This window comes from Trachurus japonicus, chromosome 18, assembly GCF_045865225.1.
Source record: "Trachurus japonicus isolate A0001 chromosome 18, Traja_1.0".
Classification (NCBI taxonomy): Eukaryota; Metazoa; Chordata; class Actinopteri; order Carangiformes; family Carangidae; genus Trachurus; species Trachurus japonicus.
Genome location: NC_140924.1, coordinates 30,851,720 through 30,866,303, shown reverse-complemented (window position 1 = coordinate 30,866,303; position 14,584 = coordinate 30,851,720). Strand labels below are relative to the sequence as shown.

The following is a 14,584-nucleotide window of genomic DNA, read 5'->3' as shown; positions in this document are numbered from 1 at the left end:
TTCAGCTTTCAAACAGGGAAGACGGATTCAAACAGACTGTTTCCCTCCTTCCTTCTGTCAATCTTTTTCTGTTTACACATGTTGATGTTTAGAGGAAATAAAAGAACTTTAAGTTGAAGTTACTGTTAAGCATGTCACTACTATACTCTGTGTAGCTACAGTATAGGGGCACAACAAATCTGAATGTAAATCAGGAGAGAGTGGACTACTCTTCCCATCTTATCATTTTCTGTTACGATTATCTGTCCTGCTTTAATCAATCTGAGAAAAAATGACTGTAATACAATCCACATACATTAGCAGGCGAATGCAGACTTGAAGGTGCTATGTGGTTTGTTTAAGAGATATGACCGAGCTTGTGGATCCCTTACGCACTTAAATCTACATTGTTCCTGTAATACAGACACCTATCGATTATGTCAGGAGCAATTTGCTGTAATGTATTTTGAAATAATTTCAGACAGCTAGGTTATGTGGGCTGGATTTAGAGTTACATTATAAGTACACAGAGATTTGGTAATTGGCTACCAGGCTCTGAGCTTGTTATTCCCCGAAAACATGCACCAATATCAGCATGAAGGAGACGGGACAATACTTAATTTTCCTTTCAGAACCTGGACGGGAGGCAGACCGTGCTGTGTTGGAAAGGCACCAACTACCATGTGGTCATCCAAGAGAAGAACAATCTCTTCTGATGAAATGAAGCAGTGACAGACAAGATGACCATCAGGGACAGCACTGAGCACAGCTGACTGGAACTGCAGTGTAAACAACAGACAGAATAAATGATGACAAGATTAATTAGTTAAGGATGCTTTCATATAAATACAAGGTTCTTTTCTTTCTTTTCTTTAATGCACAGCTGAAAGAGAATATGTGAATACACTAACTGCTTTATGCCATTAAACTAAATTACAGAACACACAACGGAAGCAAATATTTTGTGAATGGGTCGTCTTCAGCACAGCAGCCAATATACAAGATTATCCCTCATTAGAGAACTGAATGTGCACCGAGGCATGAGAAAACAGACCCTAAACAGGCAACATCAGGAGAAGTAAAAACCAATGCAGCCTATGCTGATACACAGACAAATCACTGTACAATATGAGCAAGTAAATTGCATTGAAATATCTTAAATCACAATGGAAAACAATAATCAAAAGAAAAATGTGTTCAGCAACTAGGAAAGTAATGCAGCCTCTATACACAGGTAAATGGCAGCAGCACGGGACTTAGCAGCCAGCTTATGCGCAGGCAGCCTCACAGGTAACCCACACCACCAACCAGGAAAGCTAAGACATCTTTGCACAATAGGCTCGTTAACACAAGCAGCCAGAACTTTGCTTGGCAAAGGCATAGTAGTAGGAGTAGTTAACAAATGCAAAACGACTGAACATGGACATGTACGTAGGTGTTGATATGTGGAGCCGTTCCACACTCATTGTTTCTCCAGTAAGACATGTATTGATCAAGTCAGAAGTCATTTGTTGATATGCTCTGTGAAACCAATTACACAACCCACCAGTTCGACAACTGGAAGAGAAATGATATAGTCAGCTGTTGAGCATGACGACAAGAAAGAAAGAAGATATGCGGCTAAAAACAACTTCCCACTGCATGCATGATTTCATCACGCACACTTAAACTAAGCAACACTGCTACAGCCTAAAGGCCCAGTCAGAAAAATTCACCTTTTACTGAATAATTTTGAGCATTATCATGTCATTTCTGTTTTAACACAGGTCTATTTTTAGTAACGCGTCTCTCCCTGGCCACACATTGTTACAAAAATGCAGCTGGATGTACACCTTGAGCTCCTGCTTTTGCATTAAAATGAAACACATTTCCAAGCAGCAAACATGTTAAATAAGAGGCAATCCTAAATCTATTCCTGTTTTTTAGTGTTACTACTTTGACACAATTTTGATCTTATTCTTTTGTTTGTCAAGTTTCTTTTCCCTGCAGTTCCTTCGCTGGGTCCATCATTAGCGTAACTGACAGAAATGATGCACAGAGCTCTAAAAATGTTAAGATGTAAAGTTGAATGGTAGGCAACTGGACTTGTATTTGTCTGGGAAGATGTTTCGCCTCTTATCCAAGGAGCTGATGAAGTGAACTGATGAAGCCCCTTGGATAAGAGGCGAAACGTCTTCCCAGACAAATACAAGTCCAGTTACCTACCATTCAATTTGCCCAGGAAAGAACAATGACCTGGATGAATGAGAATATCCATAGACTTGAATGGCACGACTTTGCATTGTCTTCTGTCCCTTTAAGGCCAGCTGTGACTCTCGCCTTTTCGTCTCAGGGTTGTGGGTGGTTTTAGAAAAGCTAAAGGAATATTAAGAACCCTGTTGCCACAGTATCAAATGATGGAAGACACACATTCAAGACAACAGGCTCATTTGAGCCAAGCTCTGCATTTCCATAAAACCTTGCAAGGATAATGCAGTGGCCCATTACAAAAGCCATTATCCATGGCAAAGGAGGTTGCTGCACAGCAGCATCAGCAACATGACATGAAATCAGCTCTTTTATTTCTTAAATGTTCTCCACCACATTAATGAAGAGAGTTCACTAACTGCCTTAACTACTCAAGTGCAGTGTTAATGGGAGATGCAGCAGCTGAGTGGAGCTTCCTCTATGTTAAATCTATTGGAAAATAAAATATTAATTTTGTTACAGGTTGTAATGAAGACTTCAGGGGAACCTGCTTGTTGTAATTTCTGTATAAAGCTGAGATGAGAAGTCAAATCAAGCTGTTCTCTTTACTAGAAAGCATATACAGGGAAAACGTTTTATTCAAATGTTAAGACTATAATGTTTTCGGCTGTGTCTGTTTCCTTGTTGGTTTGTTTATTAGCAGGATTCGGTAAAAAAGTATGGCACGAATTTGCACTGGACTTTGACACATGAGCCCGACAGGAACCCACTGAATTCAGCAGATCCAGAATTTTGTTCTCTGAAGTCTGGTGCGTGGTGTTTGACACCGGCTTTGACAGAGGTCTGCGCTCTGTCTAGTGCCCTTCGGTTGTTTTTTTTCCTTTGATGCTTCCATTTATGTTGCAGCATTCTATACATGTCCACTTCAAATATAAATGACTAGTGCTTATATATGTGTGAACTGCACTTTTTCTCCCAGTGTACAATTTTGTATGCTACAATTTGACTCGAAGCTTGGGGATTCACAATTATAAGTTGTACACTTGAATTGTTTTGCTCTGTGCTACACTGACATTACATTACATTACATTACATAAACTCACTCGGCAGACGCTTTTATCCAAAGCGACTTGCAAGTGCGGGACATCACCAGAGCGCAGTCTCTTTGTGTCTGCTTTGTTTTATTAATACTGCCTTGTCAAAATGGCGTAAATGTAAAAATAATGTGCTCCAAAACAAAGGGAAATATTACGTTTTAGGAGATTTCTCAACTTTTTCAAATGATTGCCTCATCCCCAGCCCACCCATGAAACTTTTAGCGCACACACAAAACCGCTACAGCCACTGCAGAACCTTGCGAAATACTCTGTCACAGGTTGGAGCAACAAAAAAAAGCGCTCATTATTCTCTGTTGCAATAGCTTGAAATGAGTTGCTGCTTTCGATGCCATCTTCCCTTTCCTGCTCCAATGTCACGGTGGTCAGACACCCTGTTGTTCAGTGTTAGCGGGTCAGTTGGTAGTCACAGCAGGGCCAGACACAAGACACATCGAGGCTGTGTGCATCTAGGCTATCTCTGTGCTTCCCTCCAACACACACACACACACACACACGCTTCCTCTTCCCAATTTCCCACACACCAACCGCGACCTTGTCCTCCAAAGTGGCAGCTAAAATTAGCAGAATGCGAGAGAGAGGAAACAGCCCTGTGGATTAAATAAACTGCATTGCAGTGTTTACAGATGTGGGCTCATCTTGGTGAAGTATATATCCGTAAATCTCAGACCTATTTTCTTTCTCGTTTTGAAACTTGAGAGCTCCTTAATGGCATTCTTGCGGAAACAACTGTTGTTAACTTATTTATTCAAGCTGCCCTGAAATCGATACAATCGCCTCTTGAACCATGGTCGAGTAATCTGATAGGATGGAGAACGTATACTAGCCACAAGAAAGCTAAGGTCAGTGTCAGATATACTGAAAAAAAAGGTATCTATAACTGTACTTTATATAACCACAGTCTCAGAGAAGCTTCTTCCTGGTCTGGTTAAGGAGCCCTGCATCCCCAGACTGCAACTGGTTTATTCAAATTACAAGTATCAACAGCTTCAGTTGCACAGCCTAATCGAAATGTCACACAAGATAATGAAAAACAGGAATAAGACCCACCTAACAATTTTGCTGATACAATTATGTGTCAGTCACAGAATTTGTTCATTATCATGCTTCAATTATGCACCACTATTAATTATTGCATGAATAAAGGTTCAGCACTTTTTAAATGGGTAATTGACAAAGCTCTCGGGAGAAGGCAACTCAGCATAATGAAAATGAATAGTGCAGACAGTCCATCAGTTCACATTTGCCTGGTCTTTCGCAAACTTGCTCCCTCCTCCACTTGTTAAATGGACTGTGGCATTATGGCCAATGTAGCATCCAGTTTTTGAGGAGGGAAAAAAAATAAGTCAAACATGAGGAATGTATGAGAAATTAAACACCACACAACAGCTTTAAAAATGGAAAGCAACCTGACACAAACAAACACGCCTCCCGAGACACTTGTAGGAACCCCTGTGCCACGTCCCTGCCCTCTGTGGGTGTGTGTCGTTTTCTGAGTCAATGTGTTGGAATGGCTCCATAAATTATTCAGCTGCAGCGCCTGCTATCTGAAGATAACAGTGGCTCTTTATCGGTCAGCGTGTACAGAAACACTGCGCCGGTGACTATACAAGCACCTAGAGGGATTTGGGGCACCTTCTGTGAAAGGATGCGTGTCATGGTGCCAGTGAAGCATACAGAAGTATATAGCCTCTATCCACAGGTCTGTGTTGTAAGGTCACTTTCATTTCCCTGGGGGATACTCTCATTTTCAGCTCATCAAACAAAGGGCAGTTTTTGTGCCAGTGCATAACTAATGTAGATTAAAGATCAGGAAAGTTGCCTCCCGCCTCATCTGTACCTGTTCAGTGTGTTTAGGACAGAGGACAAAATCTACTGTTGACAACAATCCTATGTATGTTTTTCATTCTAAAATAATGATAATAAAGTTGTGTATTTTGTTGTTGTATGTCAGTCCAGGTAGCCTATATTACACACTTGTCCTTGTTGCCTCAAACTCATCTGATCCAGTATAACTTTTTACTATGTACAATTATGATTGAATCTTAGAAATCATTTTCTTTAAAACCAGAAACAAGTTCACATTTACCACCTTCTAAATTGATCAAATAAATCGTATTAGATGAGGACCATGTAGACTGCAACTCCAAGAGTCACCAACAATCTACTTGACTTGCACATGTTAGATTACAATGGGTAAAAGCATGTACTGAGATGATCTTTTGTGTTAGTTCAAATTGATCACACAGTAAACGGTACAAGGACATCTGTCCTCCATTTTCGGGCTGACAGCCGGACCACTGGATGAGAAATGTCCCACTGAGACACCATTTCCTCTGTACAACCACTTGGTGTCAGCCTTACACACGGCAAAGATGCCACATCCACCATACAGCTGACATATTCTTTCCATCACTCTCAAGGTTGAATGTAAGTTGACACAACATTAGGAAAAAATCTACAGATAATTATTAAAGCCACTACAGATAAGCCTATTGGTATTGTTTTCTATGCAAACAGTTACTATTCCTCCTATCTATTTTCAGGTCTAGCCTAATTAGCGAGATGGACTCGGGGTGGCATTTGGCTCACGTCTGTGTGCTTTGCATTTCATAATCTCCCTTTGGAATAACAGATATGTTTAGTATTGTGCTGTTATGGAGTCTATATTAAGTGCTGGCAGTACCCTGTAGGATATGGACTTTTGGAGGGACTACAGCCCAGAATAGGCTTTTGAGCCCACCCACTGGGACTCAAGAAAGACAGACGGACCCTCTAGTTGGCTACTCGTGCCAGGCCTGCCTCCACATATGGCCTGTATGATGTTGGGCTCTGACACCATTTCATCTTGAAGTCCTTGGAAAGACCCATCCTACTGGACATGGAGCTGAATCTTTGATGTGGTTTTGTTATTGGCTTCGGTTTAGATTTCGTAAGGCATCTCTCACAGTGGAGAGTGATGTTGTGGGAGTGAGATGTGAAAAGGTTCACAAGCTGTAAATTAACTCAAAAGCACATAATAACACTGTTTGTGTTTATTTGTAGAAAGATAATGATTCCGGCAGGTATCATAATAAATACCAATGATTACCAATTAGTGCAGGTAAGCTTTAAAGCCCCAGGATATCTTACCTCAAAGAAACAAAGCAGAGAAAGATGACAGGTAAAGTAAGAGCTAAACCAAATTACAGCATCTGAATGTCAAGTTGCCAAGTGAACACAACAAAGTGGAAAACTGTGAACAGCAGGATCCTTATAATGATAAGGGAATGCACCTAATTAAACTGTCTTGGTACTAAGGATTTCCTTTAGAGAGAGAAAACCTTCAGTGAGATTTCCTTAGCTTACTATGCCTTGCAGAGTTGTGTGGGGCTGGTGCATATCCCAGCATGCACTGAAAAAGGGGGCATTTACACAGTCAGGTTCCCAGCCTATCACAGGGCCCCAGGTAGCCAGTGTATACACAAATGTGCAGTTTTAAACGAAGAAAGAAAGAAATACAGCAAGTATAAAATCCTAATGAGCATACCATTTGCTAATATTGCATTTATGGCATTCTGCCCACCAGTACGTTCACTGTCTCAATCTCTTGTTGTGACAAAGAACATCATCAAATATCTATAAAGATGTTAAGATGAAACTGATGAAAAGTTAATGAGGAATATTATAAAGTTATTATGAGGAGCTTTAGCCTTGGAAAATGTTACTCCGAGATTCTAAACAAAAAAAAGTCACTGCACGCACTCACACTCAAGAATAAAGCTGTTTCAGGGGTGCTTTGTGCACTACAGTATATAAAGTGTTTTTTTGGAGGACTTTTTTAAAAGCGCACTTTAAATTCCGCACAGATAGGTATGAAATGTCAGATGACCAAAGTTCCCTTTTTCTAGCGAACACTGTTTATCCTCATTATGACCTTGGCACAAAGAAAGAAAGACATGTTTGCAAGCTGAGGCCAAGCATCGCCACCCAGTTGGCATCGGCTCTTTGGCACTCTATCCAAGGAAGTCAAATGGAGTGAATCTGTGGCATAAACAAGCCTGCGGGTGGAAATATAAACATGAAAGACGGTCCGCTTCTTTTAGCCGTCGGCAATCATAAACAAGCACCTTATGTTCCGCTGTCCCTACAGCTACAGCCACAGCACCGGTGCTCTGACCCTCCTCCCACCAGCCTCTCACTAGCCTCTACATCCCAATCAGACACACTCTGTTTATCAATCACTGTCTTACTCCGCCTCCTTCTCTCTGTTCCCTGTATCCTCACCTTACCCTTGTTTCTTTCCGTGTCTCCTTGCCTCATTCTTCTCTGGCCTGACTCCCAAGGCAGATGGTCCATGCAAGCAGATGCTCCCCACCCAGTATCTCCAAGGAAAAAAACAAAGGCTCAATCAAAGCAAACAAAATCTGTTGGAAACAAGCAGGCAAATTAATGGTGTGGGTAATCCCTGTTAGACCAGTGACTGGGTTTATTATCGACAGGTAGAGAGGAAGTACACAGGTGGTTTTAAAAAAAAGAATATGTAATATGTACAAAGAGAACAGAGACGTCTTTCTGGGACCCATCTTGATCCTAATGACTCCATTTAATGTCACAGCAGTTGGTATGCCATTAAGACCATCTGATGCACCAGATCTGGCTCTTTAGTGAGTCAAACTGCTCAATAATGAATATATTTATAGAAGGAGCATAAAACTAGGAAAACAGACCCAAAACATCAGCGATCCTCAATGATTTCGTGACTGTAAAGCCTTAAGAGATTTCTCTTCATCAAGAGGTAGAAACAAGGTTAAATTCAGTTACTTTTGCTGTTAAAGACATTCCTGAACATGTTGGCATCATCTTACTTTGCCTTTAAATAAGTTTATTAGTAAAGCATACTTTGAAATCATTATTAACAAATCAAACAGCAGAAAAACAGAGGTGAACCAGAGCTGCAAACTGTCAAAACTTTCCACTGAGAAGTTAAAACACACTCTACTACTGCCTACTGACAGATCTGGAGCAGTTTCTTCAATCTCTACCTTTGCTTCTCTGTAATCTCGGGACCCCTGGCTGACAGATGCTGAGAAAACACACACAAATACTCACACACTGCATGTGGTCAGTTCTTGATGCCATAAAAGCTCCAGCTGACATCTATCTAAGCACACCACGGTCCCTTCCCTGCCAAACCAGTACAGTGTACGAATGACTCTATTTGCACAAGCAACACACTCAAACTGAGACAGCCACACGAATAACCATCTATGTGTTTCCTGGCAATTTATATTCTGGAGGTTATGATTAACTATGTTTTTATTCCCTTTTTATGATGGTGAGTTGAATCTGGCCCAAAACACAATCACAATCAAACACTGTGCTGAAATATCAATGTCTCAGTGACATTAACAAATGCTGTGAATGGGTTGTTGCACTTGGTTGCATCAAAATCCACGTTCGTAACTCACTGACTCTCAAACAATAAAATCCTGACTCAGTCTTGGGTCAGTCCTAAATATTGATTATTTCTGAAAAGGCCTGTTTGCTCGCAGTGTAATTTGTCAAGTCATAGCATATGCAGATTTGGATAGAGACTGACCTTCCAGACCTTTAACTCTTCACCATGTGCTTGAAGTTGCCCCCACTGGTGTACTTTCATCTCAGACCCTCGCCAAGCACTTAATTAAATACATCATATTAATCCTGGGTAAGGCCTCCCTTTGCTCTCAGAGCAGCCTCAGTTCTTTGTGGCATGGATTCAACACCATTAAAGTGAAGATTTTGGAAACTTTCCTGTGATATTTTGCTTCGTGTTGACATGACTGTATCACATCACATCACCATTTCTGCTGATTTGTCAGCTACACTTTCACACTGCCAATTTCCTGCTGATGTGGGTTCACCTGGTGACTGAGGAGGCCATACAAGACAGTAAAATTGTGACCATTTGGAAAGCAACAACACTCAGATAGCCATGTCTGGTTGGTTAAATCATCACTGCCAGCCTGGACTGCTGTCACAAGGCAGATTGAGTTCATGGATTCATGCTGTTGATGCCAGATTCTGTGGACTACTAGGCTATGTTTCTCTCGTCTTCAGACTGTTGAGTTTTGGTGAGCCTGTGTCCAAAACAGCTTCAGATTTCTATTCCTCTCTAACATTAGTGGAACCCGTAGTCCTCTGCTGTTAGAACCCATCTGTCTTGAAGTGTTATGCATTCTGTGATCTTCTCCTGCTCAGTACAGTAGAAAAGAGCGAGCCATCTTCAGTTACTGTGCCTTTTCTGTCAGCTTCAAACCGTCTGGCCTTTCTCCTCTAACCCCTCTCTCAAGGTGTTTCCATCTGCAGAGCTGCTACTCCCTGGATTTTTTTTTTTTTTTTTTTTTACAGCAAAATCTCTGGGGACTGTTGTGCCTGAAAATCCCAGAAGGATCTGCGGTGTCAGAACAGAAATTCTCAGACCAACCTATCTGTCACCAACAATCATGCCACGGTCAAAGTGGCCAAGATCAAGTTTTTCCCCAGTCTGATGTTTAATGTCAATGTTTACTGAAGCTCCTGGCTCTTATCTGCATGATTTTATTCATTACTCTGCTGTCACATAACTGGTTGATTGCATAAGTGAGCAAATAAGCAGGTGTACAGGTGTCCCTAATGAAGTGCTTGGCCGGTGCATATCTTGGGCTCTTTTACATTTACATTTATCTGCTGATGAATTAGTTGTGCCTGAAAACATAATTCATGTAGAAAGCAATAAATAAGCATCAGCAATTAAATCCAAATCAGACTAAATGAGCCATTGATTCAACAGCTATGCAGTAACACTTCATGACAATTTTATTGTTTACGTTTTATTACTTAATGCTGTTAAGACATTTAATATATAATTCGAACCATAATCAGCTATTATAATAACTATTGATTCAGAGGAGAGGGGAACACTGCTCACACACAGAGCCCGTGATGGACAACGCAACTATTTAAGTGCAAAAGACGGAGCTAGCCGTGGTGCTGAAAGTAGCTCAATCCCAAGTATAACCCTTGCGGGGCTGCATTTCATGTATCGTCTATGAAAGTCAGGGATGCAGCAGTAAAGAAGGAAATGTCTAGGGGAGCCGTTGGCAAGCACCGACAGAAGTTGCGATGGTGAGCCTAGAGAGCTTCAAGGTACTGATGCAAAGAATCACTGCACCAAGGACGCAGCTCTTGGGAGGATCAACTCATGGCTGGGTGACTGTAGCATTTTTGTAGGCGATCATTATATTTTAAGATTTCCCCGAGGAGAGACCGTGATGTGGTTGCCCACTGGTAACAAAGTGGTGGGGGCTTTTTTTTTTTTAAAGAGGGGAAATAAGATGATGGAGAGCTGAGGAAAAGAAGTATATGGAGGAAAAAAATAAAGAAGCGCCAATGACGATATTTGTTTCCCTCTAAGAGATTACCCAGTGGAAACTGAGCAATGCAAGCTAGAGATAAGTGCTGTAAATGACTCTGGTCCCAGACTGGCCCTTTATTGTCTTGTATAACTGTCCCATTTATAATGAGTCACTTAGTGAAGAGAGCCTCTCTTACAGCAGGTAAGGGAGACGATGAGCAACTTGCTGCCAGGGGGCAAACTAGTGAAGTCCAAAACTTTTCACATACACATACACCAAGTTAACAGGCATTCATGTGTTCTAATAAAAAACATATTTTAGCGAAATGAAAGAAGAGCAATATTGTTCAGTAAAATCAAACCTAGGTGTTAACATTCTTCTGCAGTGCCCAACTGAGAAATGAAAGATGTTTTCTCAAAACAACTGACTTATTCTGGTCCTCTGTGCCCACACCCATTATGGATTCTTCCAGTCCCTTTAGTAGCATTTGTCAAAATGTACACGTCCTCAGCTGCTGGCATGAGTTTTACCAATCAATAGCAGTTATTTTAGCGGTTGATTACAATATTGTTTCCCATTCCTCATGCTGTGGGCATAAGGGCTATTAATGGGAAATCAAATTTTCTGAGACACATTTGCTGAGGGAGTGTTACGTTCAAGTGGAATACCTCACGATGGCTCAAATCTGTTTAAAATCTGGAGGGCATGACTCATAGAACAATTAGGAGTCAATTAGGTGTGCAAACAAACATTAACCTGAGTCAGTAATGACAAGCGGTTAACTGCACTTCTAACAGAAGAGAGAGGCAGTGAACACCCTGAGGGGAAACCTATGGACTATATCTGAGTGATCATTATTCTGAATGCTGGCCAAGACCTGCAGAGTAGGGGGGACCCAGGAGAGGAAGAGCTACTAAATCCATTAGCTTCTCCTTCTTTTTTGGCCATGATGACCATTTAGTCTAATTCTTTTATCACAGAGGGGTTAAAAAGTTTATATGGGGCTACAGAGGTAGACAACACACGATGCAACTACACCTGACCTAGCAAAAATAAGAGTTTATGACCCTTTTGGCAAAACCATTCAGCAGGAACAGCAATGATGAAGAACACAAACTGCTGCAGTTGAATTTCTGATAAACTGCGCAAAGCCTTAAAAAAAAGTTAGAAAAAAAAGGAAAACACAACCAAACATATTTTCCTTTCAAGAGAAGGCAAAAGTCAAGACAGAGTCAGTCACAGCTAAAACTGCAGAAGCATGCAGGCAAAACTTTGGCATGAGAACAAGATTAGGCCAACCTCCATTTAAAACACACCAATTTAATGTTGCCTCTCAACAAAGGTTCATTTTTTTATATGAGTTAAATTAGTTGATAATTCAGTAGAAATAACGATCAAACAAAAGTTCGACCTTTTTTTTTTAAATCAAAAATGTCGTGTTAGTTGTTGCATCAATTAGGCTACCGGCCGAATTTGGTCCAACAGTGTCACTCATTTCAAGTTTCACGACACCAAGTGTAGTAATGAGAGATAAATGAGGCAATATTAAACTGTGCTCTATACGCACGGAGTTTGGCTGTCGTGTTCTCAAACGCAACACAACACAAACCAGTAAATCACCAAATGAGCGGTGAACCAAGTGAAAACATGCGACCACTGTCCTACCAGGTGGAGAAACAGCAGCGTCCACGCGGGCAGAAATGGTTTCCACTCTCTTCGCTTCCATTGTTGTCTCCGAAGGTGGACTTTCCGTGGCTTCAGTGAGGGGAGCTCGGCGGCACCGACTTGTACTAGTTGCTGCTCATGCAACTCACAAGTTTCGCAGTGAGAGAGACAACGCTGGAACGCCGCTCGTGCACCCGCGCTTCTCGGACGCGGGAGCGAGCGTCGGTGGGTGAGTGAGCCTGGGTGGCGATGCTGTGGCTGTGGGCAAAATGCCACTGGTCTTTGGTGTGTCAAGCGGAAATTAACTGACAATAAACTAACGGCAATAAACATAAATCTAGAAAAACAAACAGTACAGGCTATTCAATGGTGAATTATAACAAGAATTGAATTGGGGCATAGAATAATATGCTTTTATTCATTGATATTAAATGATTTCCTTGAGTTAATTCTTTGTTTTTATGTTTGTTTTTTCCTGGAGCTTGGTTTAGCCTGGTCCATTTTTCCAATTTTATATTGTGTTAAAGCTACTGTAGCCTACAGCATGCATGTTGCTGCTGTCTTGAGACTGTTTTCTGCCGGTTTACAGTAGGCAGGAATCACTACAATCATCTAACTCCTTTGGGATGACCTTGTTGCACAGTATCATCACCTGCCCTCCTATATGACTTAATGGGAACAAATCCCTGCAGCCAGGTTCCAGCAAGAAGTGAAGGAGAAATAAATCCCCATTGTTCAACAATCAAATATGATATAACATTCTGGTTTCTACACATTAAATGATCAAATCATTATCATTGTAAACTCAGAATTGCATATTACACATCCCAATCATACTGTAGTATTTCCATCCAAGATGAATCTCTGGTGTCTCATTGATAATATGATTTTTTTTTGGCATGTCATATAGGATATATTAAAGTAACAGCGGTTCCCAAAGTGCGGTTCAGGGATCGCCTGGGGCTTGAACAAAGTTTTCATCATAAATCTCAGTTTAGACAGTTACATAATTCTGCACCAAGGCAAAACATCTCAGGATGCTGCCCGCTACGATGGAGTCTGCAGACCAATACACACATGCACCACAGATATCATACATTTCGATGTACAGTATTGGCTCTTCTTTCCTTGCATGCAAACGAAGGACACTAGCAAGTTGTTGGACAGAACAGTATGTCTTTAAATAGAGTATAAAAAAATAAATGGAGACTTTCCACACATACTGCAGCCACACAATGAAAGAAGCCCACTGTAGCCAACAATAATATTCACGATGAAAAAGATAAACCCAAAAATAAATCAGTCTGCTTTCTTAGCAAGTCGAGACCTGTCAGCTATTTTAAAGATTAAAACATTTTTAACAACAGAGCACATTTGTTTCATGGCAGCAAAGACACAGAGAGTTTGCAAAAGGATTCTTCAACTGTCTCCCAAGAATACAAAGGATAGTTTTCTGTCACATTGAAACACACACTCATTTGAGGTAAACACAATCGACAACCTTGGACGAATCATAAAACAGGAGGCAATTTGCTCAGCGGGAATTAAGGAAAATTGCTGACACTTCTCAAAAACAGGAGCCTCACTGTTAAATGATTCTGATGAGTGCAGCTTCTTTGAACCATGCTGTAATGAGTATTTTTAGACATAATTTATTTCTGGAATAAAAATGAATCATATACGGCCGATGAAAGAGGAGCGTATGCACCTGGTGCTCCGATGTTCCACACACAGCATAAAGCAGATTTATAGATATAAAAGAAAAAATCCAAGACATTTATAAACCATCGGCGATTCATCAAGAGAGATGTTGATCAGGGTGAAACGTGCATAGTAAACTGTAAAACTGTAACTGTACATGAGCAGCTGTGCACAAGCTGAAGGAATCTGAGCTATAAAAAGTGTTGGATGAAAAGATATTAAATTATTTGAAGTTTTGTTGCTTCTGGATCATCAGAAATCTCACAAAAGAGCACAGAATAACCCATTTAATGCAAATAAGTCACATAAATCCCTCGGCGTTAGCATTTTGTTTGAGAAGTTCACTTGTGTGTACTTGAAACCTCATTCCAACAGTGCACAGACAAGACAAATGCATTCCAATAGACAACCCCCAATTCCTGAGATGTGTGTGTGTGTGTGTGTGTGTGTGTGTGTGTGTGTTTGAGAGAGGGCTACTGTCTGCGACTGTCACTGTGAACAATGACTGATACTGTTTTTGAGTACCTATAAATAACAGAGCACCTGGACTGAAAGGTGCAGCCAGAACCTGCCCAGACA

At 40.9% G+C, this 14,584-nt stretch overlaps 1 protein-coding gene across 2 annotated transcripts in view; it reads right to left on the bottom strand.

The window, feature by feature from the left end:
• Nucleotides 1–12,459, bottom strand: part of kcnip4a (potassium voltage-gated channel interacting protein 4a) — a 137,368-nt gene extending 124,909 nt beyond the window's left edge. Inside the window, exon 1 of one of the 2 annotated variants that reach the window (XM_085806397.1) lies at nt 12,305–12,459. In XM_085806397.1, the coding sequence (XP_085662523.1) occupies nt 12,305–12,365 (61 nt within the window). In that variant the 5' untranslated portion in view covers nt 12,366–12,459. The remainder of the gene's footprint in view (nt 1–12,304) is intronic. The other variant, XM_085806392.1, reaches the window with a different exon arrangement.
• Nucleotides 12,460–14,584: the final 2,125 nt, after the last annotated feature.